At 50.2% G+C, this 26,474-nt stretch overlaps 12 protein-coding genes across 12 annotated transcripts; 7 read left to right on the top strand and 5 right to left on the bottom strand.

The window, feature by feature from the left end:
• The first annotated feature begins 110 nt into the window (after positions 1 to 110).
• Positions 111 to 2,769, top strand: N7446_009957 (RING-type E3 ubiquitin transferase MAG2). The gene is made up of 2 exons (XM_058518702.1): positions 111 to 588; positions 647 to 2,769. The coding sequence occupies exons 1-2, from the start codon at positions 340 to 342 to the stop codon at positions 2,366 to 2,368; spliced, it is 1,971 nt and encodes a 656-aa protein (XP_058369490.1). The 5' UTR covers positions 111 to 339; the 3' UTR covers positions 2,369 to 2,769.
• A 665-nt stretch (positions 2,770 to 3,434) lies between these two features.
• Positions 3,435 to 5,379, top strand: erg4 (c-24(28) sterol reductase; the record flags this gene model as incomplete). Its single annotated transcript, XM_058518701.1, has 5 exons — positions 3,435 to 3,472; positions 3,614 to 4,660; positions 4,708 to 5,039; positions 5,097 to 5,314; positions 5,368 to 5,379. The coding sequence occupies 5 exons, from the start codon at positions 3,435 to 3,437 to the stop codon at positions 5,377 to 5,379; spliced, it is 1,647 nt and encodes a 548-aa protein (XP_058369489.1).
• Positions 5,380 to 5,840: 461 nt separating this feature from the next.
• On the top strand, positions 5,841 to 7,027 carry N7446_009955 (dienelactone hydrolase family protein; the record flags this gene model as incomplete). Its single annotated transcript, XM_058518700.1, has 6 exons — positions 5,841 to 5,901; positions 5,989 to 6,072; positions 6,134 to 6,285; positions 6,384 to 6,635; positions 6,693 to 6,804; positions 6,873 to 7,027. The coding sequence occupies 6 exons, from the start codon at positions 5,841 to 5,843 to the stop codon at positions 7,025 to 7,027; spliced, it is 816 nt and encodes a 271-aa protein (XP_058369488.1).
• A 731-nt stretch (positions 7,028 to 7,758) lies between these two features.
• Positions 7,759 to 9,021, top strand: N7446_009954 (chitin synthase export chaperone; the record flags this gene model as incomplete). The annotated part of the gene is made up of 7 exons (XM_058518699.1): positions 7,759 to 7,788; positions 7,881 to 7,916; positions 7,977 to 8,067; positions 8,131 to 8,218; positions 8,274 to 8,367; positions 8,421 to 8,754; positions 8,807 to 9,021. The coding sequence occupies 7 exons, from the start codon at positions 7,759 to 7,761 to the stop codon at positions 9,019 to 9,021; spliced, it is 888 nt and encodes a 295-aa protein (XP_058369487.1).
• A 1,094-nt stretch (positions 9,022 to 10,115) lies between these two features.
• On the top strand, positions 10,116 to 10,453 carry N7446_009953 (uncharacterized protein; the record flags this gene model as incomplete). The annotated part of the gene is made up of 2 exons (XM_058518698.1): positions 10,116 to 10,271; positions 10,331 to 10,453. Coding segments are annotated over 2 exons (279 nt in total), but the record flags the coding sequence as incomplete, so codon positions are not given.
• Positions 10,454 to 10,805: 352 nt separating this feature from the next.
• N7446_009952 (uncharacterized protein) lies at positions 10,806 to 11,359 on the bottom strand (the record flags this gene model as incomplete). Its single annotated transcript, XM_058518697.1, has 2 exons — positions 10,806 to 11,274; positions 11,343 to 11,359. 2 exons carry the CDS (start codon positions 11,357 to 11,359, stop codon positions 10,806 to 10,808), a joined length of 486 nt encoding a protein of 161 aa, XP_058369485.1.
• Positions 11,360 to 11,848: 489 nt separating this feature from the next.
• Positions 11,849 to 16,469, top strand: N7446_009951 (uncharacterized protein; the record flags this gene model as incomplete). Its single annotated transcript, XM_058518696.1, has 3 exons — positions 11,849 to 16,006; positions 16,062 to 16,250; positions 16,308 to 16,469. 3 exons carry the CDS (start codon positions 11,849 to 11,851, stop codon positions 16,467 to 16,469), a joined length of 4,509 nt encoding a protein of 1,502 aa, XP_058369484.1.
• Positions 16,470 to 17,253: 784 nt separating this feature from the next.
• On the bottom strand, positions 17,254 to 19,547 carry N7446_009950 (putative Na/H antiporter). The gene is made up of 5 exons (XM_058518695.1): positions 19,087 to 19,547; positions 18,362 to 19,035; positions 18,228 to 18,310; positions 17,771 to 18,179; positions 17,254 to 17,714 (listed from the first exon to the last, which is right to left on the bottom strand). The coding sequence occupies exons 1-5, from the start codon at positions 19,202 to 19,204 to the stop codon at positions 17,370 to 17,372; spliced, it is 1,629 nt and encodes a 542-aa protein (XP_058369483.1). The 5' UTR covers positions 19,205 to 19,547; the 3' UTR covers positions 17,254 to 17,369.
• A 165-nt stretch (positions 19,548 to 19,712) lies between these two features.
• On the bottom strand, positions 19,713 to 21,043 carry N7446_009949 (RNA-DNA hybrid ribonuclease; the record flags this gene model as incomplete). The annotated part of the gene is made up of 3 exons (XM_058518694.1): positions 19,713 to 20,139; positions 20,202 to 20,763; positions 20,836 to 21,043. The coding sequence occupies 3 exons, from the start codon at positions 21,041 to 21,043 to the stop codon at positions 19,713 to 19,715; spliced, it is 1,197 nt and encodes a 398-aa protein (XP_058369482.1).
• Positions 21,044 to 21,609: 566 nt separating this feature from the next.
• On the bottom strand, positions 21,610 to 22,891 carry N7446_009948 (nitronate monooxygenase; the record flags this gene model as incomplete). The annotated part of the gene is made up of 5 exons (XM_058518693.1): positions 21,610 to 21,718; positions 21,770 to 22,032; positions 22,083 to 22,111; positions 22,170 to 22,700; positions 22,771 to 22,891. 5 exons carry the CDS (start codon positions 22,889 to 22,891, stop codon positions 21,610 to 21,612), a joined length of 1,053 nt encoding a protein of 350 aa, XP_058369481.1.
• A 794-nt stretch (positions 22,892 to 23,685) lies between these two features.
• On the bottom strand, positions 23,686 to 25,421 carry N7446_009947 (FMN-dependent alpha-hydroxy acid dehydrogenase; the record flags this gene model as incomplete). Its single annotated transcript, XM_058518692.1, has 5 exons — positions 23,686 to 23,772; positions 23,828 to 23,901; positions 23,953 to 25,195; positions 25,264 to 25,322; positions 25,394 to 25,421. The coding sequence occupies 5 exons, from the start codon at positions 25,419 to 25,421 to the stop codon at positions 23,686 to 23,688; spliced, it is 1,491 nt and encodes a 496-aa protein (XP_058369480.1).
• Positions 25,422 to 25,898: 477 nt separating this feature from the next.
• Positions 25,899 to 26,384, top strand: N7446_009946 (uncharacterized protein; the record flags this gene model as incomplete). The annotated part of the gene is made up of 2 exons (XM_058518691.1): positions 25,899 to 25,907; positions 25,983 to 26,384. 2 exons carry the CDS (start codon positions 25,899 to 25,901, stop codon positions 26,382 to 26,384), a joined length of 411 nt encoding a protein of 136 aa, XP_058369479.1.
• Positions 26,385 to 26,474: the final 90 nt, after the last annotated feature.

Raw genomic sequence — 26,474 nt, 5'->3', positions numbered from 1 at the left:
GTTAGATCACGTGAGCTACGGCGGTTATGTAACCGTCGCCCCTCCTCGGACTTCTGTACATCAACTGGCACCCTGAGGGCCGTCCTGGCTCGGTCTACACGTTATTCTTACAAGGCCTTTGCGGCCACTGTTCATTCTTTTCTCTAGTTCCAGTCTAAACTTGGTGGATGACTCAATTTGAGGACTAGCTGAGAGCAATCTGAGAGCTGATTGGCCTCTTATCAGCCGGTTTATCCAAAGCCCCTCGCCTTCCAACAGCTTGTTGGTCCTCGTTCCCATTAAGCCGCTTTCTGCAGCAAGGCTGGACGTTTGTTGGTGCACGGTCAACATTCCCGAGAGATGTCATCCAATGCAGGACAAAATCCGCCTCCTTCAAAAGCGGTAAACATCTCTACTATCTCGTCTCCAGCATACCACCCCACAGCTCCCACGGAAAACAGCTTTCAGAGACGTGGAAGCTCTGGAAATTTCAAAGCCGGTCCATCCTCCAGGAACTCACCTGCTCCAAGGAATAACCAGGCTCGTAAGAACCAACACAATCGGCAGAGAAAACCTCGGCTGTTGGATGATGACGAGTATAACGAATCGGTGGGTTAACAGGTTTATCTTGAATAAGAGTCGCCTGCTGACCTCGAATCCGACTTAGGCCGCCATGAAGTCAACTACCAGTCGTAAGGGACAGACTTCCATCACTCACTTGATGAACTTCTCCCTCCCTCCACGCCCGCAATACCAACCGCCTCCTCGCAATGTCCGGCGGTACACCTCCTGGGGAGCAGGTACTGTGGATAAAGCACGTTATGTTCATGCAAATTACAGATTTATCGTGATGCCGAATCAAAACTTCCATGCGCAAGCAGCCAACGCAGACGTTCATCTCGACTGGGCCTCTGTTCTTCAAGTGCTTGCTTCTGCTCAGACACAGGCTGCCGGTTGTCCTATTTGCTTGTCTACTCCGGTAGCGCCACGAATGGCACGATGTGGTCACATCTTCTGTCTCCCATGTCTTATTCGATACATGCACTCGTCCGATGATGACAACTCTGTGCCTGAAAAACGGCACCGGTGGAAGAAGTGTCCCATTTGCTGGGACTCTATCTACATTTCAGAGACCCGTCCTGTTCGGTGGTTCCGTGGCCAGGAAGGCGATCTACCTGTTGAAGGCGGTGATGTGGTACTGCGACTGATGAAGCGAGGATCAGGCAGTACCCTTGCTCTTCCTCGTGATGGGTCCGAGACACTTGGACCAGGCGAGGATATTCCATGGTATCATGTTGCGGAAGTAGCAGACTATGCCCGAATCATGAAAGGAGGTGAAGAATACATGATCTCCCAGTATGATTCCGAAATTGAGGATCTCCGCAAACAGGAAGTTGAGGATGAGCTTCTTTTTGGTGATGAAAATACCTGGACGCGAAAGGCAATCGGTTCCATCACAGAAGCCAAAGAGAAGCTGAAAGGTATTGGCAATCCGCCCGAGGTCCGGCCAGCCAAGGAACGCTCTGTTGTACCGGCGTCTGCAAGTACTTCTTCAGCAACTTTCACGTCTACGCCAGCTACATCAGATGAACCAGACCACCTTTCCCATGCTATGGACGGTGTCCACCTTGATATAGAACCCAGCTCCAAGTCCAAAGACAAAGGCCGCAGCAAGGAAAAGCAGCCGTCTTCCGGGTCAGAACAGCCCTATTATTTCTATCAGGCCTTACCTCAGTTTTATCTCTCGCCTCTCGACATCCGCATTTTAAAGGCTGCATTTGGGGAATATGGACAATTCCCTGCAACTATTCTACCACGAGTGGAGCACATATCAACTGGTCATATCATTGATGATGAACTCCGCAAGCGAGTGAAATACCTCGGACACCTTCCACAAGGATGTGAGGTCAACTTTCTCGAGTGTGATTGGAGGGACGTAGTTGTCCCTGAGATTTTGGCACAATTTCGCACTGAGACCGATAGAAGGCGAAAGCGTAATCGAGAGAAGGAAGCACGAGAAGAAAAGGATCGGATCCGTGCGGAGAAAAAAGAAGATGACGAACGTTGGGCTGCTGCTCGGCGCAAGCGACCAAGCTTTGGAGGTTCCAGTGAAGCTCCTTTCTCTGCTCGTGATTTCCACCCGCTGCCTAACAATGTTGACCCTTCGCTGTTCGACGCCGGCACTTCATCGGCCTCTCCTCCACGCGCATCGTCAGGATTTGGGGCTTTGGCCTCCCCTTCTACTAGCCCCCAGGCACCCGTACTGTCTGGGGAACAACGGCAGTGGCCTCGCTCTCACCCAGCCTTGAAGCTCCACGAGTTGTTCCCAGCGACGGCTGGCGACAGGGTTGGGAAGATGAGCTGTTCGCTCAGCAAGAGTCTGATCTAATGGCTCAAACAGCTATTGCAGATCAAAATCCTGGTCCATCAACTGGCGGCAAGAAAAAGAAGAAAAACAAGATCACCTTGATGTCTACTAACATTCAAAGAGGAGCGTAAATCTCTACTTGGGGAGTCCTCTCTCTCTGTTGTCTATATGGATCCAAGTTTTATACATTGGAGAGCATGGGTTGGAGTTTTATTGTTTTTACCTTCCTTGATCCCCATCATCCTCTACTACATTATTATATTTACCATCTCACCGGATGTTTCTGAGTCTTGTGCGAATACGTTCTAAGTTCGCATTCCAGTTTTACTGTTGGATTTTCTACGACACGAATGAAAATAAACATACAAATACAGACCTTGAATACAGATACAGTACACTTTTACCAATCACTTTCTTTTGCGGAATAGAAATGCTTGAAGAAAGTGTCACCAACAACTGTGAAAAAGAATACAAATGTCAAACAGGAACAGGACACATTTAAGACGAATTTAGTAGAATAATATTATGTTCAGTGGTACAGAGAATGTCCATTTACTCCAGATTCCAAGCCATGAAGGACTTGGCACGACAAAGAGGCAGTTGACAACGAGCCCCCACTACACTAGAGCCATGGACCATCTCAGCAATTCAGAATATATCGGCTATAACTAGTTAAATTGCTTTGTGGGGAGGTGCACGGAAGGTCTACGTCCCGGTAATTTGCAGTAACGTTAAATGTTTCCCCCCTTTAATTGTAAGTATTCCGTTGGGTTGCGTAGATAGTTACATGATTTTTCACGTAGTTCATACAGTTGACTGAACGCAATTGCTCTGCAGCGGCTTATATTAATGCTCTACTCTGCAATTGAAAGAAAAAGAAATGGCCTTTCCACACTTGATATAAAGCCTGAAAACATGTAGAACCGGGTCAAAATATTTTTCAATATATTATGTAATCATACGGGGAGTGAACAAAGTAAACATTCAGAACATTCTTGCTTTTACCCACTCTCGCTCCCCTTTACCTTCTTTTTCTCCTCCTTTCCCTCAATTGCAGTCGGAATTTTGGTCTTCCGATTGAGCGACCATGACATTAACCCGTTCTCAAACGGGGAAGACCCCAAAGTAAGTAGTTCCCACCGGATCCCTGTTGCGACGTATCCACACCCTGAATACAAGATGGTGGTTATATCTTGCCAATTCCCCCCAGCGAACTTTGTCTTGTACGTTTCTGTCAGGCTAATTAACATTCCCTCCTTTGTATAGGAAAATGGATCGCCCTGGGTTCATTGAAACCCCCGGCCGTCGTGTCACCCGCAACAGCTCCGTGTTCGACGGCAGCGAGAACGAGGTGCTCGATTCCCCCTCCAATGAGCGATCCAAGTCGGCCACCCGTCGTCGCACCTCGGCCAAGATCAAGATTGAAGAGGATGATACTCCGGTGAAGGCCGCGACCAATGGCAAGGCTGCCACGCCCAAATCGAAGTCCAAGTCGCAATCCAAGTCGCGCCTTGTGGATGGCTGGGAGGAAGGCCTTGACCCCAAGGTTGACTACAGCGGTCACTTTGAATTCGGTGGCTCGCTAGGAGTTCTATCTATGATGATTGGATTCCCCATGCTCATGTATTACATGTGGATTGGCGCTACTTACTATGATGGCAAGTTCCCTCGCCCTGCGGAGGGTCAGAGCTATGGCGAGTTCTTCGCACACCTGGTCGATCTGGTCTACACCGGTGCATTCCCCTCGGTCAAGGCGTGGGCTATCTACTGGGTTTTTTTCATTTTCGAGGGTGCTTGCTACCTGCTTCTCCCCGGCGTGAGCGTCTCGGGACGCCCACTGCCGCACATGGGCGGCAAGCAACTACCCTACTACTGCTCCGCGGTGTGGTCTTTCTACACTAGCATTGGACTTGCTCTTATCTTGCACGTCACCGGCCTCTTCAAGCTGTACACCATCATTGATGAATTTGGACCTTTGCTCAGTGTTGCCATCCTGTCTGGATACTTGGTTTCCTTCATCGCCTACTTCTCAGCTTTGGCGCGTGGTGCCCAGCACCGTATGACCGGCTACCCGATCTACGACTTCTTCATGGGTGCTGAGCTCAACCCGCGCATGTTCCAGATCCTCGATTTCAAGATGTTCTTCGAGGTTCGTCTTCCCTGGTATATCCTGCTGGGCCTGTCTATGGGTGCTGCTGCTCGCCAGTGGGAAATGTACGGCTACGTGTCTGGTGAGGTCATGTTCCTTGTCATGGCTCACTTCCTCTACGCCAACGCATGCTCCAAGGGCGAAGAATGCATTGTTTCTACCTGGTAAGAGGAATTCCAGAGACTGGTTTGGATAAAACTAACATTTATAGGGACATGTACTACGAGAAGTGGGGCTTCATGCTTATCTTCTGGAACTTGGCTGGTGTGCCTCTGAGCTACTGCCACTGCACTATCTACCTGGCTAACCACGACCCCGCCGAGTACCACTGGAACCGGTACTTCCTTGCCTTCCTCTACGTCGCCTATCTGTTCGTCTACTGGGTCTGGGACACCACCAACAGCCAAAAGAACCGCTTCCGCCAGCAGGAGCGTGGCACCATGGTGGCCCGCAACACCTTCCCCCAGCTCCCATGGCAGACCGTGGAGAACCCCAAGACTCTCACTGCTGAGGACGGCTCCAAGATTCTTGTGGATGGGTGGTGTAAGTTTATTCTGTGTCTCATTAACCTGCAATTCCCAATGCTAATATTCTGTGCAGATGGCAAGGCCCGCAAGATCCACTACTCGTGCGATCTTTACTTCGCCCTGAACTGGGGCTTGATCACCGGCTTCTCAAGCCCCTTCCCCTGGTTCTACCCAGTCTTCTTCGCCTGCATGATCAGCCACCGTGCTCTGCGTGACATCCAGCGGTGTCGCACCAAGTACGGTGAGACTTGGCTTGAATATGAGAGACAGGTGCCTTACCTGTTCATTCCTGTGAGATTCCCTCTCTGAACTACTTCAAACATCTTGCTGACTTTACTTCGCAGTACGTCTTCTAATCACAGCCTGCTGTTTTGGGGCTAAGTAGGATCTCGGCAATTGGGTCGAGCCTTTTTCTCTCTTCTGGTCTCACTAGACTCTTTTTTCCAACTAGAGGATACTCTATGTATAAAACGTCAAATAGATTAATACCTGCGATAATCCAAAATCGGTTTTTGTACGACTGTGATGACGGGTCACTTGGTGAAGGTTTACCTGGTTTTATAAATGATAAATCAATCAACTAAAGCTTCAATTATATTCAATTTAACTCTTATCCCTCTTCTATGGCAATTGGAGCTCCAAGTATAGAACGTCGCGAGGTTGATATGCCAAGCACATGACTGACCCCCGCGCCTTATCGATAATGATTTCACTCCTCCGCGCAGCTCTGTATTCAATTCGTTTCATACCAATTGGCTTCCAATTTGTCCCGGAGTAGTATTGCTGGTGTCAAGAAAACAAATATACACCATACATAATGTTGATCCAGGAATCTCACGTCGATGTGCCCACCACGGCCGACGGGCAGGGCAAGATGCGTAAGTACACTTTGCATCCTTACACTATCCCACTTGCCTACATAAATTCAATCTTGCTTTGTGATATATGTGCTGATCCTCTACTAGGCATCTATGTCTTCCACCCGACGATTCCGGGTTACCCCAACGCCCGATTCCCCGGCGTTGTTGTCTTCAGCGAGATCTACCAAGGTGCGTGGAGCAAGCCAACCCTCCATGCTCGATTCTTGTACAGACAGTAACATAATAACAGTAACCGGTCCTGTGGCACGCTTTGCCCGCCAGATCGCAGGCCAGGGCTACATTTGTGCCGCCCCGTCAAGCTACCACGAATTCACCGGTCCGGAAGCTCTGAAGTACGATGCCGAGGACACGGACAAGGGAAACGCATGGAAGATTGGTAAGGTACGCAAATCGAATCTCGTGCATCAATTGCATTGTCTCTATTTTTTACGATCCCCTTACTTGCTTTTTTCTTGGATTGCCGAAGCTGATAGCCCCAGAAACTCGCGGCCTATGACGAAGACGCTAGTCTCAGTGTGGATTATCTACTTTCGCTGCCCACATGCAATGGCCGCGTCGGTGCCACGGGCATGTGCCTTGGTGGACATCTGGCCTATCGCTGTGCGCTAGATGCGCGAGTCAAGGCCTCCGTGTGCTACTTTGCTACGGATATCCATAGCAAGACCCTCGCCCTGGGCAAGAATGATGACAGCTTGGAGCGGGCTGGCGATATCAAGGGTGAGATGTTGATGGTATGTTCAAAACGGTATATAAATTACCTTGATTGGTTGTTGACTACTGTATCTTAGATCTTCGGCAAGAACGATAACCATGTCCCGCCCGAGGGACGAGACCTCATTCGCAAGACCCTGCATGAGAAGGGCGTCTTGTTCGGCTTCTACGAGGTTGCGTGGGCACAGCGTGAGTTGCACGCATGGTTCTGGGATAGGGGTATAAATACATGTGAGCTGACGAGAATACTCCTCTAGATGCCTTTATCCGCGATGAACTCAGCAAGGGCCGGTACGATCCGGCTATTACCAAGGTTTGCTTTGAGATGCTGCTTGAGCTGTTTGGTCGCACTCTGAAGCTGGATCTGGGCGAGCACGATGGTAAGGAGCAGGTGATTGAGGATGTTTGTTAAGGAAGGGAAGGTGTGCAGGAAACCCAATAATTGGGAAATCAACTGGATTAGCTAAGGGGTATCATTAACAGAGCTATTCCTCCAGAGAACATAGCATTTGTATAAGCCGCGATTTGAGAATAGCAGATATCAGTCGCCTGGCCGACCATTCTTCAGCAAGGGTTTAGGGAAGACTTTGTTCTGGACCGACATGTAGGGATAGACAGTTAGCTTACAGGTATAGTATCCACTGTGATGATCAAGTCTGTGCTGTGTGCTGTATTGATACAGTAGTAAAGACATATATACAGTGAGTATTGAGTAGTGAGTGCAACTGGATCTCTCTCTTCTATTCTTAGCACGAGCAATCCATGGGTATGACTGTCGCCACTCCATGGAACCTCAAGTTTCCCCTTGTCTTAGTATTGAAGAATTTAGCTTGATGTTATGAGCCCTTATTTTCGCTGTTATTTTCAGACTTCCAAGATTTTTGCTAGAGCAACGCCTAAGCCACACTAGCGCCGGTGCTTCCCCGTTCGAGTAACCCGCTACTTGGGACTCTCATCTCTGTCCCCTCCCACACACGCTCCGACTCTCTCTCAAGCCTCCTGCTACTATTTGCCCTGAGATCCGTCGCCGAGCGGTTCTGACCAGTCCTCAGCGCGGGTCAGGGGATTCACAGAATCTTGGTCTAGCTTCGACACTCGCTTCGCCAAACATCGTCTTACCTCGCCTTCGCTTGGCAATTCACCATGGGCTCGACTCAATTCGGCAATTTCCACGTGAGTTATAAGTGTTGAGTTATGAATGATCGGCCTCGAGACCGCTCCTCCCGTCCAATAGAGACTGACCGCACGCCCATTGGGTATGACAGGACTTCTGTCGCGATTCGACATTACCGGTCTGCAATGTATGAGAACTTCTCCCCTTGTCGCTTGAATGTCAACTGACTGGATTTTTTTACGTATAGCTTTTCACCAATGAGACCGCTGCCGATGCCTTCGGCGCGTGCGATCTGGTCGGCATTCAGCTGAGCGGAGACAGACACCTTCGGAACCTAGGTACGAGCACAGACCGATGGGTAAACAACGACATTATTGAGGATGGTGGCTGACCTGAGACAGGGTCAATTCTGCTCGCCTTTATCGCAATTGTCTTGACTGTGGGCATGTTATGGAGGTCGGATAAGAAGCACGCCGCTGTCGGGCGCAGGTACGAACTGCTGGGATCTAAGACAAAACAACAACTGACGGATAGGCCTGGACAGGGAAATGCAATTGTTCCTGCTCGGATTTATCATCATTGAGATCTGCGAGATCTTCACTGTGGGCGGTTTCCCGCTGAGCGACGCGGTTCGGAAGGTAGATACTTGGGTTTTCATGTCAACACAGGGCTGCGGCTGACGGATATTCAGGGTTTTACTGCGGTGCACATTGCGGCGATCACTGCGACATGTTGGGTTCTTCTAATGAACGCGCTAGTCGGCTTCCAGCTTCTTGACGACGGTACACCAGCTTCAATCGGTCTGATTTGCGCATCTGCTGCGGTTCTCTTCATTGGTACTGGCTATATCGCCCTGGACACTGGATTCGACTGGACTGGCCATTTCCAATCCAGTCATGATGCGCCCAATCGCAATATCGCTCTCTACGTCCTATATCAGCTGTTCCCGCTAGTTTGCCTCGTGTTTTTCTATGTTCTAGAGGCCGTCCTGGTGCTTCGGGTTCTGGGCGAGTTCCGACCAATGTGTAAGTGTGCATTATGCCGAAGGAAATGGACTACGTGCTAACAGTGTAACAGTGTATCTTACCGGTGCTGCCTTGCTGTTTGCCGTTGGTCAAATCTTCAACTATGTGATCAGTACCCATCTTTGCCAGGCCTCGGATGGCAAGATCAATGGCGCCCTATTCGAGACCCTCTTCACCCTCCTTGCTGTCTCCGGAGTCTGGACCTTCTGGAGCAGTATCACTGAAGACGACTGGCCCCTGCCCGTGGGAGGGGGTGGTTACAACTGACTTGATATTTAGTTCCATGATTCCAGCTGTGTTTGTTCCATTCAATACCTCAACTTCTTGCGTGCAAATTTCTCGTTACCAGTTTTTTTGCCATACATAACATCCTTTTCCCGCAATCATTCAACGTCCCTGCTTTCATGCCTGTGACGAGTCTCAATTTTGAACCTTGGAACAGGACTATTAATGTTGTGATACCACATCCTCGGTCATGTTTCACGATTTACCTGCCATCCCATCCTTATGTGCCTCCACGGTGGTTTTCATGTCTTGCGTTGTGACTTGGTCTAGCCCCTTTATGCTTTTCTTCTATCAAAATACCTGCGGGAGTTTCGATCTGCCTGGTTTTAGACTGGACGCCCCCTACTCCGTTGGCATTTGTGCATGCTTTATTGTTTTTCTATTGTCAGATACCTCCCAGCAATGTACTTAGTTGTAGTAATCTATGTCAAATAACCGACTTTCAGCCTCCTCTCCCCTCCTGTACACCCATAGATCTATGAAAGAGCCGGTGGCCACGCAATCCACAGAAAACAATTCCATGTGAGCTTGTTCACAAGCCAATCCTCTTATGTCGACTGTATCTGGGACTAGGTTGGATACTACCTAACGTTACCCCAATTCGAACAACAAGGAAGCACAAATCTCCAAATGTGACCCAGTGTGACATCCTAGCTTGCACGCTTGCCTCATATATCGATGCGCCAACCCTTCACGAAGGTGACATCCGGCTAGACAGGCACACTTGCCCCGTGTTCTCTGTCCACGTCACTCTTTCAGTCTACTAAGGAACCCACACAGTTCCGATTGTATATAACCTCTCATCCAATCCAGCAATAGCGTGAACTAGTCCACCTGTGGCCAAATCTCCAAAGCGAATCGACCTTTGAGAAGCTCCTTTCCATACAAGTTCCTTTACTCAATATGCGTTTCCACATTACTGCCCTTATACTCGCCTCGGGCCTCGCCTCGACTACCGCGAATCATACATCTAATCACCGAAACCAAAGCATACGTATACACATACTTCTTTTGATATCTGGGGACTGCTACATCAAAACTCAAGGCCGGCATATTAACGAACTGTATACATAGTGCTCCAACAAAATCTCGATATCGTCCCTATGCTCCCGGAGGCATGTAATCTCGCGGCTTGTCTTAACCTTACTGCTCAGCTTACTTGTATTGCAAATGCTATTGTTAATGGTGATCCGGCTGCTCTGCAGGCCTGTTTGACGACTACTTTAACACAGGTATGTTACATTAGCTCCTAGAAAGTAGGAACGGGAGAAGCTAATAGCTTCGATACTAGATCTGCTCGTGTGCTGCTTGTATCCCGTTGCTAAACAATGTTCTGACGGCCCTTGGCGTTTGTCCAGTGGAAGCTCCAGCTACTGGGGGCGATCAAGACCTTGATCATGCCGGTCATGTTTAGTTTGGGCCCGAGGTCAGGCTTGGATATATGTCTAGTTTGCACGAATGCCAAAGCATGCTTTCTATAGGGATTTTTCCCTTAGGCGGTAGATGGTAGCCGTTCACGTGTCAAACAACGCTTTATTTTTGTAGCAGTCTAATTAATACCAATGGGGTTATGTACAATCAACAAGTGGTCATTCATAAGCGTTTATTGAGAATATCAAGCCACAATACAAGAAAAGGGAGTATAGTATCGTGTGATTTTGTTGCAGCTTCTTTTCCCAAGGGCCGTGCAGGCCTTACATAGAAGACCTGCAAAGGAAAAACGAGCCAAGAGAGAAGGCAGGCAATCCAGCCCGACAAGATTCTCCTCAAAGTCGGACCTTCACATCCACACATGGGAGAGTCCATTCCCGTCTGCCGAGAAGACTGCGCATCCATTCTAGTCCGACTCCAGTCCACTCGTCGGGCCTTGACTCCAATCCATTGGGGGCGAGTCGCTGCTGCACACCCTCCATAGCAGCACCAGCCAGAGCTTTGGCGGTGGAGTTCACTGTATCGAAAACGAATCCTGCCATTCCATCGCTAGGCGCCGCAACTGAAGCGTTGTTGCCCGAAATAGCACTGTAGTCGCTAGATTCCGAGCTGTACCGCGGGGCAAACCAGTTACTTCGCAGGTCAAATATACAGCGGTCTGACCAGTGACATGATGATACGAAGAGGATCAGGAGAAGGGCCGAACAATAGACACATGGCCGGTGGATGATATATGTTAAGGCGACGAACGAGACGATGAAGAGTGGTGATGCGTTGGTCGGGATGAAGAGGAGAGGTAGCCAACTGTAGTACATTTCAGTCATGTCAGCTTGAATCGTCTAGCAGGTAGGTTGCTCTTAGATTTCACGCACCTTCGTAGGCAGAACATGATGTGAAGGCGATTGCGGGCCACTTGCCTTCCAACGGAAGGGCGCAGGCAAAATCGGCACTGGGGATGATGGTTGTCGTTTGAAGGCCTCGGCAATGATAGTCGAGTGAGATCAGCCTGGCCACTTATTAGATTATCAAAATAGACAGAGGTTTGAGAGACGTTGAAGTAAAAGTAGACCCAAATGACGCGAATCGGGCAAGAGATGTCAGCCACACGTGCGCCACATTTATCAGCCACAGCCACACCCACGCCCGAACAATATTACCAGTGAACTCTTCTTCCCTTCGCCCTTCTTCTACTTCGCCCTACACTCTTCAATTTCATCTCTCTTTGCTCGAACTTTTCTCTGATTCGCTCTTTCATTGCTCATTTTAGCTTGCGAACTTTATTTACCCCCTGCTGCTCTCGAAGCAGAGCTTCTGAGAGCTTTGCAAAGCTTGGATTCATCAAACGGAGGTCGCCTTGTAACCAAGGCGTGCGGCAGAAATGTCCACCCCCAACGATCTCCAAGCCCTCTTGGCGAGCATTCGTCCCCGTCCGTCCCCATCGAACACTCCCGGCCATGATAATCCTCAGGCTCAACGCCAATCGCACTACCAGCCTGGCATGTTCCCGCCGCATCCTCAACAGCCCTATGACGGTCAGAGCTACCCCCATCCTCAGTCACACGGCTACCATCATCCATCCGTGTCATCGACAATCCAGAGTCCCGCACCCATGAACACTCCACCACACCAGGGCTCCGACATCATAAGCCCGAACGTGCCAACTCCTCGTGGTGAATGGCCTCATCAGCCGCAGATGACGAACAACCCTGACCGTGCTGTTGACCTTTTGAGCCTGCTCAGATTCAACCAGGGTGCTGGTGCTGTCTCTCAGCCTCAAGCCCCAGCTGCTGTCGCTGAACACCTACGCTCTCCGCAAGTCCACGAACCTTCCTCGTCGCACGGACGAAACATTTCCGCGTCTGATTTGGTTGCTAGTTTGTTCGGTCAGAACACTGGTGCTTCTGCGACCCCCGCAGCTGCCCCAGCTGCTGTTTCCCCAGGATTTCAATCTGGTCATCCCGAGGGTCCCAATGAGAACACGCAAGACATGTTGCTTCGTCTGCTCAACCGTTCTCAGTCCGGCCCTACTGTCGATCAGTCCGCCCAGGCTACAGCCCAGATTTCTGCCGCAATCAATGAGCCTCAGGTCGAGATGACCAAGGATGTTCTCATGGAAGTTGTAGATGAAAGTCCCCAGGGGCCTGCGCACCCGGAAACGGTCGCATCCCCTACTTCAAAGGATTCTATGTTCACCTATGTGAACCCCTTCGACCAATTGGCCGCTATCTCTCCTCGCAATAAGTCTCCCCAGCCTGCCTCGGGTAACCAGAGCCCGGCTGTGGAAGTTATGCAGAAGCAAAAGATCAACGTTACTGCTAAGCTGGAGCCTTCGCCGGCTCCCAAGCCTGCTTCTCCTCGAGAGAGAAGACATTCGCCAGTCCTGAACGATGACCAGCGCGAGGCTGTGAATGGTGTCGTCGGCCGTCTCGTAGATGAGATTGGCCGTTCGCTCAGCAGTGGTGAGTCTCAGGCCGCAGCCGAAGCGGAAGCTGCTGTTTCTGTTGTCAAGGATGAATCCTCTGAGTCAGTCCTTGCATCGATTGCCAACAATCTGCGTGAGACTGCTGCCGACGCCAAGGAAGCCGCCGCCTCGCTCGACGAAACTGTGACGGAGACCGTGGTGGAAGCTGCTACGGCTCCGGTCCCTCAGAAGGCGAATGAGAACACCGAGGCTTTGGCTGATAGCTGGGAGAGCGCCGAGGACAGCGCTGAAAAGGAAGAAGAACGAGTTGTCTCTGTTCACAACTTCCCTATGAAGCCGTTCATCTCTATTGCTGTCAAGCCCCAGTCTGGAAAGCTCAACACCTTCCGCGATGATGATGTTATGGATATTGCCCGTCTGAAGAAGGAATTCGATCAACTTGACCGTTCGTTGACTGCAGCTACCTCTGAATACATTGTGTACGCGCTCGCCAAGACCGGTGGAATTAGAATCATTCGACAGGATGACGGTAGTGACCGTCAGGTCTTCCGTTCCACCCGTGATCGTGTGTTCAATGTCGCTCTTTGCACAGCCGGCGACTCTGAGGTTCAAGCCATCATCGGCATTGGAGTCAGTGGCTCTGTCTATTGGGCTTTGATCTCCCGTTCTGGAAAGGACTTCTTCGATATGGATGCTTTGGAAAGTGAAAGTTTGGTCTTCCCGCCTTTCCCAGCCTCCGACGAGAACACCTCTGGCGGCCAGCTGAAAACGCGGGCTAAGCGGAGCACTCGTCACACCAACCTGTTCGCTATTGGACGGGGCAAGAATATCTACGTTATTTCTCCCAAGGCGGCCATGAACCCTGCCTATGGCGTTTCCGGCACTCAGCGCACCGTCAACACTGAGAAGTTCTTCAAGGAGCGTGCCTTGAAGATCTCTACTGGTAAAGCCGGCAAGGACTTTGCTTTCAGTGACGATGATTCTGTCATTGCCTCTCTGGACAAGACTGGTCGCCTGCGCTTCTGGGATATCAATGATATGCTCACCGATGCGAGCTTACTAGAAGGCCCTCCTCCGGCCGAGATCCGGGTCCCCTTGACCACCTTTGTCACTGGTTCCCCGACTGAGAAGTCTTGGCCTACCTCGGTCCTTTTCCTTGACAAGCTTCGTGCTTATTCGCGATCCATGGCGCTGCGCTATGTTCTGGTTGGACTGAAGCAAAACCACACCTTGCAGCTCTGGGATATCGGGCTTGGCAAGGCTGTGCAGGAGCTGAAGTTCCCTCACGAGAATGAGTCTGATGCCATCTGCAGTGTTGCTTATCACCCAGCATCTGGGGTCATTGTTGTAGGACACCCTACGCGCAATTCGATATACTTTGCGCACCTGTCCGCACCGCGATACAACTTGCCTCAGATGTCTCAGGCAGCCTACATCCAGGCCCTCAATGACAAGGACAACGCTCTGCCCAAGCCCGAGTCTACCGCCTGCTTGAGTGGAATCCGGGAGATCTCTCTCGGTTCCAAGGGCCAGCTGAGAAGCTTGGAGCTCCTTCCCATCTCCAAATCTGCCACCGAGAAGCGTGGTACTGAGGAGTCTGCTCTGTTTGAGCTGTACGTCATGCACTCTCGTGGTGTCACCTGCCTGAACATCAAGAAGGAGGACTTGGGCTGGACAGCCGATAACAAAGTCATTCGGCCGGTTGATGCTATGGAGCACGGCCTCATTGAAATCAGCGACCTGGCGACTTTCCCGAGCTTCACCACTGATGAGCCGTCCATCAATGGCGACAATGTCTCAGTCCAGTCCCGCGCTGGTACCAAGGAGCCTGCCAAGAAGGCGGATGTCGGAGAGTCGACTTCTGGTGTCGCTCCTTCGCGTAACGCATCACCCATTAAGTCGTCCAAGAAGAAGGCTGTTGATGAGCCCACCGAGGTAGCAGCGACGCCCATCGTGGCTGACAAGTCTGAAAGGAAAAAGAAGAAGAAGGCTGCCGCCGCTGAGGCAAAGGCAAAGGACCCTGTCGCTATTGCTGGTGTCGAGCCTCTTCCGGTTCCTCCTGTCGCTAAGGAATACGAGACTCTTGCCTCATCCACTGCGGCAATGGGTGCAACCCATGCTGCCGACCATGCCGTCTCTGCCACCCCCAACTTGTCTAGATTCAATCTTTCCAGTGAGGCCCTGGGCAGACATATCCAGAACCTGGAGAACACTGTCTCGACCCAGTTCAGCAAGACTCTTGGACTTGAATTCGACAAGTTGAACCGTCTATTTGACGATGAACGCCGCCACTGGGATGCTGCCGGGACCGCCAGGCAGGATCAAGTGTTGCGCTTGGTCTCCGACTCTCTGTCTGACAATGTCGAGAAGAACTTGGCCCGCATTGTCTCAACTAGCATTCAGAGTGATGTGATCCCCACTCTCACTGATGGCACCTCGGCTGCAGTCAGCAAGCAGCTGAACGGCGTCGTCGCCCAGCAGCTCGGAGTCACCTTGAACGAGGAACTGCGACAGGCTCTTCCCAAGGCGGTCATCAATGCTATGCAGCAGCCGTCTGTGATCAAGGGTGTTACCGATTCCCTCGCCCAGAAGCTTTCTCCTCGCATTGAGGCTGAAATGATCCGCGTCATGCAGACCTCGCTTGCCCCCATGCTCGAGAGCCTGGGACGTACCACACAGAAGGTGGAGTCAGACATGGAACGTCACTTGCAGGCTCAGATTAAGTACTACGAAGCACAGCGCCAGGCTGACAATGCAAAGATCGAGGAAATGTCGAACATGCTGCGTGGTTTGTCCCAGACCGTTGCTTCTTTGGCCACCAACCAGGGCCACCCAAGTCCCCAGCGTGAGGTCCAGCGCGACGTTCAGCGTGAGGCCCAGAACGTCAACGTCAACAAGCGTGCCTCAATTGGACGTCCTTCTGGAAACCAGGCTCGCATGCCCCAGCAGCAACAGCCGGTGCCTCAGCCTGTCCCAGTCCCTCAAGCCGCTCCTGCCTCTGCCCCTGCCCCTGCCCCTGTCCAGGCACCTACTCCTCGGACTCCCGAAGAAGCCGAGCTGGCAGATATCGTTCATTGTATCAATGCCGGCCGCTATGAGGAAGGCACTGTCAAGGTTTGTTTCCGTATCATTCACCCATTTGATATTTCTACTGACATGATTACTCTAGTGGCTCCAATCTGACCAGCAAGCTGACCTCTTTGACAACTTCTTCGTTCGAGTGTCTCCTGCATTCCTGTCTCGACTTCCCGCAATCGTTCTGCTCTCCGTCGCCGTGGCTGTGACTTCTACCTGGCAGACCAACATCGGTCAACGCCTTCACTGGCTCGACGTGGTTCTCCAAAGTGCAAACCCCGACGTATGTTCTCACATCCATCCTCTTACCTCTTCGTAAAAATAACCATTTATCCTCTAGGACAATGACCTCCGTGAAGTCGCGCCCCGCATCCTGGACATTATGAGCCAACGCCTGAACACCCTGTACATGAACATCGTCGAGCGCAACCCGCACGACCCAATCTTGCGCCTTATTGCGCCCCTTGCCCGTCGTACCCGGGAGCTGCACTCCACCATTTGAGTGCCTGCATCTTTGTTTTTTTACTTTGCCTTCTCGCAAGGTCCGAATTCAATATCAGTTCGATGTATTCATGATCATGATCTTGACATCGGTACATTCAATGGAGTTTTCCTTTTTTTTTTGGCTTTCTAGTATGACGTGTAATGATATTGAAAGCATGACAAGGAAAAATACGAGAGGACGCCAGGGTCAATGAAGAATGAAAATTAATGGGGATGAGTGGGATGGTTGTGGTTTCAGAACGGAGGCAGTTAGATACTTCCTCTGGGGTATGGAGAATTGCAGTCTGCACATCCATGCCGCCAATGTGATCATCCCATGTGTTAATTGTTCCTTATGATAGCCATGGCACGGGCTGCGTTATGTCGGAGTTGTCGGTGTAGAGCTTTTTTTCTTTTTTCGCATCTTCGATGCTGGCCTGTATCTATCTCTCTTTCTGTGCTTTTTATTATTATGAGATGGCCTTATTATGAACCTCGTCATTCGAATCCTTTTGGTTACTACTCGTATTCAAGGTTGACTGTTTATGTTGCTAGCTCAGGGTTGAGCCAGAGTACTATGGGACGCTACATAGCACTTTGGACAAAGAATCTCTCGTGAATCAACTGGTACTCCATAGAGATAACGTGGTATGTGCAGAAAAGCAAATATCTATGTCCGATATAGCAATATGTCACGCTGATGCTATCTTCACTGGGTGACTGTAACAGCCAGAAACATGAAGCGACACTATTCTTCTCCTTCCTTCTTCCTTCCTTCTTCCTTCCTTCTTCCTTCCTTCTTCCTTCCTTCTTCCTTCCTTCTTACCTCTCCCTCCATTAATCGTCTTCCTTTTGACCAAAAAGAATATCTCCTCAAGTCATCAACCCCGTATCAGTCCACCACTTTTTTGATACAAACCTACCGGTCAGCCTCTTCAGCTGTCGGTTCCTGGAAGACAAGACGAACAGGTCTCTCAGGTTCATCAATCTGGCCAGTACCAGGCTGGTTCGACGGTGATCGAGGGCGAATCACCGAGCGATGAATGCCAGAGAATGGTCCGTTGGGCTCTCGTGCACCGCCACGCTTACGGCTTTGATGGCTGTTTACTTCCTCAAGCGGTGTGGCCGTGCTATGAGTGTGTCTAATGTTTGAGATTGGCACTGGTGTTGGCTCGTCGCTTGTGCCTGTGCTCATTGCAGTGGAAATAGTTCGCGGGAGGTGGTATCCTGCCTTTCCGACTGGGACAGAGAGACCGTGTACAACCTGGAATTGGTTAGCGGTTGATGGAATTAGAATTGTGCGGGATTTGAAAGACTCACAATGCTACAAACGACTAGGAACCAGACAACAACTTGAATGGTCTCGATGACTTGCTGAACATCCTCTGGGATCTCGCCGTTGACTTTGATCTCGCGTAGGAATTCAAGGCTGACGGATAGGTAGAAGATGGCTCCGACGCCAATCGGGCCGAAGAATCCGACGAATAATGCCTGCGAGACTAGCTCGATTTGGTGGATACCTTTGTGCATGGCGAAGACGATGGGCAGCCTTCGAACCAGGAGGATCAGGATTCCCAAGAAGATGAGACGGTAGATCGGAATCACGCTATTGTTCAGGAAAGATGACCATGGGCAGACAGCTCCGAACCACATGAACACAGACAAGTTGAGCAGCATATCGATGGTTGGTTGGAGGGAGTCATCCATAGTTTCGAGACGGAACCAGTCACTGTTGATCTTAGCTTCTTCCTGATATAGCTTTGGGGGTTAGACTTACTCTTGCGTAAACACGTTTCCAGCAATGAAACAAGCAAGTAAATCATCGGTTCCAATCAAACCGCATGTTCCCACGATAAACAACTATTATATAGATCAGCAAATGAGACTCCCATAATCCGGATATCAACTCACCGCAAGAGCAATGGCAAACACCAAGAAACTCTCCCGATCCACATAGCGCTTCTCTTCGGCCCAATGCAACAATTTCCTCGAGATATAACCAACAACTATTCCATATGCAATACTCAACAGGATTGTATAAGCCCAGGTCTCATAGAACCACAGCGCCATAGCTCTCCCAGCACCGCCACTATAGCTCTCCTTTGCCATGCCAGTATATTGCAGGAGATAAATCCCAAAGAAAAGGAAAGGATACCCAAGACCATCATTAGCGCCCGACTCGGCGATGATGATCCTCTGCAGCGGACGGGGAACGTTCTTGTCGGCAAACTTCCCCTTGACAATAGAGTTGGACAGGACAGGGTCTGTCGGGGTTACACAAGCACCGACGATCAACGCATGGAGGAACTTGAAGTTTGGGACCATGGCCCAGATCACCAGGCTGCTGCACAGCCACATAGCAGCCATACCCGGGCCGAGCAGCAAGGCCAGGCTCTTCCATTCGACCTGAAGGTAGCGTTTGGGGAGCTGCACACCGGCAAGGACCAGCTGTACACCTAGGACGAGACGGGTGAAGTGCAGCGTGATCGTTTCGAGGTTCTGTTCGTCATGCAAGGCATAGTCTTGAGGTCTTATGAAGTTCGCTGCATGTGGGGAGAATGCGACACCGGCTAGGAGAGAGATCACTATTGGCCGTTAGCAATTGTGTCGGAAAGGTGGTCACGGGAAGTACTGACAAGCCTCGGACAGGTAAAACACGTCCTTGCAAAGATAGGAGACAAGTCCAAAAAGGGAGATGAAGCCCCCTAGCGTCGCGCAGACGATGTTGAAGTTGATTAAGGCGAGTGTCGGCATGTTGATTGCATGCACCCCGCCTCGTGGGTTGTGATTTGCGGTCAAGAGCGATTTTGGCCAACTGCGAGTATATCGAGTCGGTCTTTATGAATCAAATAATATCAGGGAGGCCACTGCTCGCCCTGGAAATTTATCCGGAGACAGATGGAAATAACAAAGATTCAAGCGAATGTTATTCAATCATGATTTGGATATCCTGTGAGATACGCAACGCGAGCATTTGTGTTTGAACGACGGCAGGCTTGATCAGGGCAAACATTCATAAATCAGGGTAAACTTGGGGGGAAACAGGCAAGGGTGCAGATGTGCAGACACGCAGAGATGCAGAGATGCAGAAATGCAGAAATGCAGTGGGGAGGTGAAAGCGAAGCGGGAGAGATTCTCTTCAATCCGGGGGTCTTGGCAGCTTCTCCGATCTACAGTTCCTGAGATGTTTACACTTGACTGGCAATGGTTTTGGCTGTTGGTTCTCCAGCTTTAATTTTCATTATCCAAATAGCATGACTGCTTAAAAGTCTTCGTCAAAAACCTCGTCAGGCACATCTTGGGCAACCTCGAGCGCCTCTGCCTTGGCAGACACGCCCTGGTGGGCTCCATTGACCGCTAGACGATCGGCCTCTTCATTGCCAGGGTCTTTATTATGGCCCTTGACCCATTCGAACAAGGTGTTGACCTTGAGATCACTGCGTTCCTCGATCTTCACAAGAATTGACTCAATCAAATCTTTGTTCTCAACTGGCTTATTATCACGAGTCATCCAATTATTGCGACGCCAGTTGACAAACCACACCGTTACACAGTCAATCGCATATCGACTATCGGTGAATATAGTTACATCTCGGTGCCGGGGGGCAATGTCAATGGCCCGAAGAATGGCTGTCAGTTCGGCGCGTTGATTTGTTTGACGGCTGCCTTTGAGTGGCTCCGAGACATTTCTGCTGGGATAAGTGAAATGAGTTAGAAGTGATCAATAGACCTGGCTTGGTGGTGGACGAACCTTTGATCGTCAGGCCCGAAGTATACCCCTACTCCGGCCGATGCTAATGGGGTGCCATTCCTTAATGAACTTCCATCTGTGTATATCCGGAGCATTCCCGGAATTCCTGTGGATTGTGTCTTTGTTGCTGCCTTCTGGGTTGTGGTCTTGTACACCACTTTGCCAGTAGCCGGATCTAGAAGCACATTAGGGTCAAAGCCATCTTCAGCTCCCTGGGGCAATGGGCCATCACCAGGTGCAAACCCGACCACTTCGGCTTCTTTTGGTGCTTCAGTCTCGATTCCGTGGGCGCCAGACGGTACGCCAAATCCGACTGCGGGAACTAGTTTCTGTCCTTCCCGCACAAAGTCCTCTGCCTCCTCACGGGTCGAGAACTTGCGATATCGAGGCCGGGCAAACCCACGAATTTGTTCTTGTGCTTTGGTCCAGTCCGTGTATACGCCTGGGACTCGACCTCGTTGGATCCCGTAGAATCTAGTCTCCGCGGCTGAGGAAGCGCTCGTCGGAAGCTTGACACCGTTCAAAAACGCGTTCGCTGCTTCTTGTGAGGGAAATGATTGGACTAAAGCATTGATATTCTCAGTCACTTGCCAAATTGACGCGCCGGAACGACCACGGCGAAAAGCGCACTCACATATTGCTCCCTTGAACCCCGTTATTTGAGCCAGGCAGTCATTCCACCCATAGTAGATACCCGGTTTATGGCCTGCCTTGACGGCGTAGTATTTGGCTGGGGTATTTCTCTTGCGTTTTGTGCCGGCAGTCGGTGATGGTGAGGGTTTTGAGCCGGGCGAAGCTTTGGGGACCGGTGCGGGACTCGGGGAAGGAGTGGTCTCATTCATGGCGAAGGAGTAGTTGTTGGGTGTCAAATGGGAACTTCCGGTGGGGATAGGACTGAGAGATATGCCTTGGTGGGTTCCAGTGGGTGAGAATTCGTAGTTTTGCGTTCTATGCGTGCCTTGGCGGATAGGAAGAGATCGCGGAATTAATCGCGGGGGGCAGCTGAGGAGGGAACGCCGTCCCAGCTTCAGAGCTGACCAAACACGTCTGGGAATTTTGATTGCTTGAAAGGTGAGAAGTGAGTTATGCAGATATGCAGGAGCTTGCAGAAGAGAAGAGGGAATGAAAGAGGGGGAAGGGGGGAAGTGAATGCTGTTCTCGGAGTACTTGGCGATCTACTGTATGTCCGTGTTTCAGTTCTCAGTTCATACATTCCGTGTATGTTTCATGGCTTTTATATTGCCAACGTTCACTCATTGGTGTTTTATTGATGTGAAGATATTCAAATTTTTGGATTCAAAATATATATATCGATTCTCTCAAGCTCTTCCACAACATACACTTGATCATGTTTGGTATAAAACCTCGAGTAGATCTGTCGAACGAAAGCCAAAACTGAGTGATATTCTCAAACCACAGCTCGCACTCGCTCCAAGATAGCTCGAGTTTCCTGTTGGGTACACTTTATGACATTGTCGACAGATGCCACTGCATTGATACTTCCAATGCTAGCACCTCTTCGCAATATATTAACACAGCTCATCCAGAAAGGATATAGAGGAACTCACGCCCAAACGGTTCTTCTCTGGTCATCACCCGCCTTTCTGGCCTCATCGTACCGTCGAATAATCTCATCGTCACTGACCCCTTCCTCAGATTCCTCATAATTAACTCCAATAACAGCTCTCCCGTCATATTGCCTCGGAAAGACATCAGTTGACTGAAACACATCATGTCGAGTGGATTTAATAGTCGAGACTCCACCATCACTACTAGATACAATAGCCTCTTTCATAGCAGATGGTGCCGGACATTCAGAGGTTGCAACAAACTGGACCTTATCAGTACAAAACCATATATACCCAAGTGGATCAAACTTACCCTTGTGCCCATGACGATTCCATCAGCACCTACACATAAATTGTCAGTAAAATGTACACACAAGGGTACTAAGAAACAAAAACTCACCGAGACCAAGAGCAGCAACACACCCTCTCCCATCCACAATACCACCAGCAGCAAGGACAGCAATCGACCAATTCTGAGTGTTCAACAACTTATCCCGTACCTCAGGCAAAAGGGATACTAAACTAGCACCCTGGGCCCATTGATGACCCCCCGCATCAGTTCCCTGAACAACCAAAACATCGACACCCTGCTTGATAGCTTCCTCAGCTGCCTTGATAGTCCCCACCTGAACGAATACCTTCGTATCCCAATCAAACTCCTGCTGAGCTTGCCGAATAGCTTGGATCATTAGAAGATGATCAGAATTTGTCTGAGGGAACGATAGCCAGATCGCTGCTACCCGGTGCTTCCGCAGGACGGGAATGGCATTCTCAGTAAACCCGCTTGGTTGGAACGTGATGAAGCCGACACCAAGTGGTAGTGTCTGTTCATCATTCAGACCGAGGATAGTACGGGATTTTGCCAATTGAGTGTCCAAACTTTGGAGCTGCGTGGACTCCGGTTTGAAATCGAAGCCGGCACCAATGAAGCCTAGGTATGGTTAACTCTGTGCATACGGATATATAGTGGGTTCTTATCCTAAATAAGTTCGCAAGCATACCGAATCCGCCGGCCTTTGTCACTGCAGTCACTAGGTTGACATCTGCGAATCCAAACATGGGTGCATTGGCGATGAATGGAGTGGATGTATGGGGGAACCATTGCTTCAGATTTGTAGCCATTATATGATCGAGAGGCCATATATTTCGCCAGAAATAACTTCGAAGGTCTGTAGATAGAATGACCAGGTTGTGGCACAAGTAGACCAAAGGTTTAACTTATACGTTCGTAATCAACCCAGAACTGTAGCCCCGCGTAATTGATGCATAATCACAATTCTTCCGCGGGGAAGTACTCCAAGCCTTCAATATACTCAATTTACGACTGTTCATCCAATACCCAACATAATGCAAATTAGCTGAACTGCAATGAGGTTGCTTTCTACCATGAACCCGGAGCGAACATTGTGTTGTGAATCTATTGAAAAAGGCGGCCTCATCGTACATCAACTGGTTTCCTGGTCTAGCGGTTATGATTTTCCGTTAACAATTGCTTCAAGCAAGTGTTCCGGAAAGGTTCTGGGTTCGATTCCCAGGGAAACCATTTTTTTGTCCTTTTAGTATTCCCCCTAGATGGGGTACAGAGGCAAATTTTTTTTTGGTTGTGGTGGGGGTGGGCTCCATTTAGATTGGCGCTACTGTATACGTATGGTGGACCCGGGAACAATATCAAAGGGAGAGTTGACATGAGATTGCAAGACATAAAAGAATTTGGAAAGGAGAGAATGACCTGACTCAATGGGTCATGACATGGACTGGTTTACTACAATGAGACTTATCAGGGCTAGCGCAATTGAATCAATCTGCTCAACCCTATTTTATATTACCCTGGAAACACTGGATGGTTTGAAGATTAAATTATGTAGGGGAAAGAAAATTTACATTCGGTGTATCTAACTCTGAAATCACTAACACGCTTATAGCTTCGCACGGAATGTCTGTTGTAATTGTTCGAGACCAGCAGGTCCATCGTAGATCTGCTGCTCGATCATACGGGTGTTGATCTACAAGCAATGTTAGTTGATCCAGTAGCTGGCAAAATGACCCGGGTGTGCTTACATGCTGAGGCCCTAATTGATCAACACTATCCACTCCGAGTAGACGCATGCACGTCTTCATTTCATCGTTCAAGACTATGGAAATATTAGCAATATGCCTCCAGTTCGAGTACTCTGTCAACTTACTCTGCAAGGTACGACGGACACCGTCGACACCACCTGCCGCGAGACCCCAGAGAGCCGCACGTCCAAGGCCAACAGCCTTCGCTCCCAAACAGAGAGCCTTTACGGCATCAGTACCCCGACGGATACCTCCATCCACGTAAACCTCGATCTTGTCAAAGACCTCGGGGCAGTATTTTCGAATTTCCAAAAGAGTGTGCACAGCCGGAGGAGCAGTGTCCATAGCACGGCCTCCGTGGTTAGAAAGGATGATACCCTTCACCTGAGGCGCATGGAGCGAGGCGAGGTATGCATCCTCGTGAGTCTGGAGACCCTTCAGGACAATAGGAAGGTCCGTCTGTGTGGCGAGCCAAGCCAGAGTCTCTGTCCATGTCAAAGAAGGGTCTGTGCCTGCGAATAGTTGTTGACCGACACCGCCCGATCCCTCTGTTGGGTTGGGGGTATCGTCCGACGAACGCTCAGCGGCTTTCACGCCACTTGTGACTGCGGCTGTTCTTCCAGTCATACCAGTTCGCTCGTCATCCTCACGTTTTCCGGGAACCGGGGCGTCGAGGGTGAGAACAATGTACTTGATTGCCTTGAGCTTGTTTATGCGTGCAAGCATAGCCTCGCTCTTCTTGCGATCAATCTGGACATAGAGTTGCCAGCCAAAGATCTGGTCTGGTGCTGCATTATTGACAATCTGCTCGGGGGTCATGGAAGCATTATTGGAGATAACCTGCATAGCTCCAAAGCTACGGCATGCCTCTGCGATGCCGGCTTCACCAGAAGGATGACCGAGGCGCGCCATAGCGGCGGGAGAGACATAGATTGGTGTTTTTAATTTGTGACCCAGTACTGTTGTATCCAATTCGCATTTTGTGCAGTCCACAAACACTCTTGGTCGCAGGAGGATGGACCGGTAGACCTGATTGTTGAAGTGCTTGCTGACTTTGTCGTCGGATGCAGAGTAATAGTACGCCCAAGCCTTCTTGCTCACTTGCTTAGTTGCCACTTCCTCCATCTCATCCAAGTTGAGAAGATTCTCCATAGGCGGCGGGCCCTCAATCTCCCCTTGGGGTTCAGCCGGGGCATCTTCCTTTGGTAATGTGCTGGCATCGACTGTTCCCAAGCATGCCTCGGGCTTGAGCTCCTCTTCTAAGATACCCGGCGGGTGGATAGGATCGTATTCCTCAGTGGCATCTTGACCAGCGAGCTTTAGAATTATTTTCGCACCGCCAGGGTGGCTGCCCAGGAAATCGGTGACCTAGATAAGGAAGAGTCAGACATCTATTGGGAAAACGGACGTAACGAAGAAATGAGCAAAAATCGTACATCGTAGACTTTGCCGTACAAAACCACCCAGCAACTCTCACGAGTGTTGTGCTTTGCGACTATTTTCCTTCAGTTAGTGTCATGAATTCATCCCGCGTGGGGGGTCCCGGGACATGTGCGGAGAAAGTACCTTCTGTCGCATCGAAGACCTTAGCCATTCTCAAGGCGCAAGCGGAAACAGGACACAGTCAGAGTATCTACCTGTGTATGGCGACACAGGGATATATAGAGAATAATTGTAAGATGAGGAGAGCACGCTGTTCGGAAAAAGGCGACTTCATGGAGAGTGTGGGGAACGGTCGGTCGCCGCTTTTTCCTTGTTGGGCGCCGTTTCGATTGCCGACAGGACAATTGAAAACACCCCCGCGTTATTGGTGGGATAAATGTGGATGGAAATGACCAATGAGTGCCAGAATAATGAATTCAAAGAGAGAAGACATACCGTAGAGAAGATTGAAGGTTAACGTTATACCGCAAAGATCACCTGAATAAACACATGTTCTGTCCACGTGATAGCTTGTCATCTCCCCCAATTCCCCGGAATTCAGCTTCCTTCCTCGACCTCAGGTGTATACTCTGTAGACAGTACTCTGTATACCCTCTTCTGACGTTTTGACCAGTGGAGACTGGAGACCATGTTCGAAGTGTGTTTACCTAGGACCCCTCCCCCCTCCCATTTACCTGTCCTGCCTTGCCATGTCTGACCATCTCAATATCAGCGTCGTGCCGCGGATCGGTATCGCCTTCGAATGCACCGGGCGCGTTCGGCCGTACTGACATCCGACGAGATTGTGGAAGTGCGCGCGGCTCAACGGACCTTCGAAGGTGCCTATGTTCGGACTGCCCTTTCTCAGTTCTCGTTCGCCCTCGTCGTGCTCAAGATCTTCACCGCCGAGTTTTACAGCATCGGGGCCCTATTCGCGATTTATGGCACCGGTGTCCTCATAATTGGACTCTTCCGCCGCTCCCAGGGAAACAGGCAGTTCTTCTCTGAAGTAGGAGAGGATGGGATTCACCGACACAAATTCAGGACCAGTGGGAATGCGGTGTTGGTTCTCACAGCACTGAGTATTGCGGCCTACGCATGCTTGATCGGCCTGACCTTCAATCTGAGCAACTGATAAGGGACATTCTGCACGGAATCATCCACTCCATCCCACTTCGTATACAAGGTCCCTCTTATCCTCCTATCTTCTCGGCATGCTACCTGG

Source organism: Penicillium canescens (genome assembly GCF_028828765.1).
Source record: "Penicillium canescens strain IBT 15451 chromosome Unknown utg000006l_segment0_segment0, whole genome shotgun sequence".
Classification (NCBI taxonomy): Eukaryota; Fungi; Ascomycota; class Eurotiomycetes; order Eurotiales; family Aspergillaceae; genus Penicillium; species Penicillium canescens.
The sequence above is the reverse complement of the archived record's forward strand: the minus strand, read 5'-3'. Positions and strand labels throughout refer to the sequence as shown.

Coding starts and splice junctions, on each gene's coding strand:
- N7446_009950 (XM_058518695.1), bottom strand. CDS start 19,204: ATGCCGACACTCGCCTTAATCAACTTCAACATCGTCTGCGCGACGCTA. Junction 19,036..19,086: donor GTTTTACCTGTCCGAGGCTT/GTCAGTACTTCC, acceptor AACGGCCAATAG/TGATCTCTCTCCTAGCCGGT. Junction 17,715..17,770: donor TCCTAGTCGTTTGTAGCATT/GTGAGTCTTTCA, acceptor AACCAATTCCAG/GTTGTACACGGTCTCTCTGT.
- N7446_009957 (XM_058518702.1), top strand. CDS start 340: ATGTCATCCAATGCAGGACAAAATCCGCCTCCTTCAAAAGCGGTAAAC. Junction 589..646: donor ATGACGAGTATAACGAATCG/GTGGGTTAACAG, acceptor AATCCGACTTAG/GCCGCCATGAAGTCAACTAC.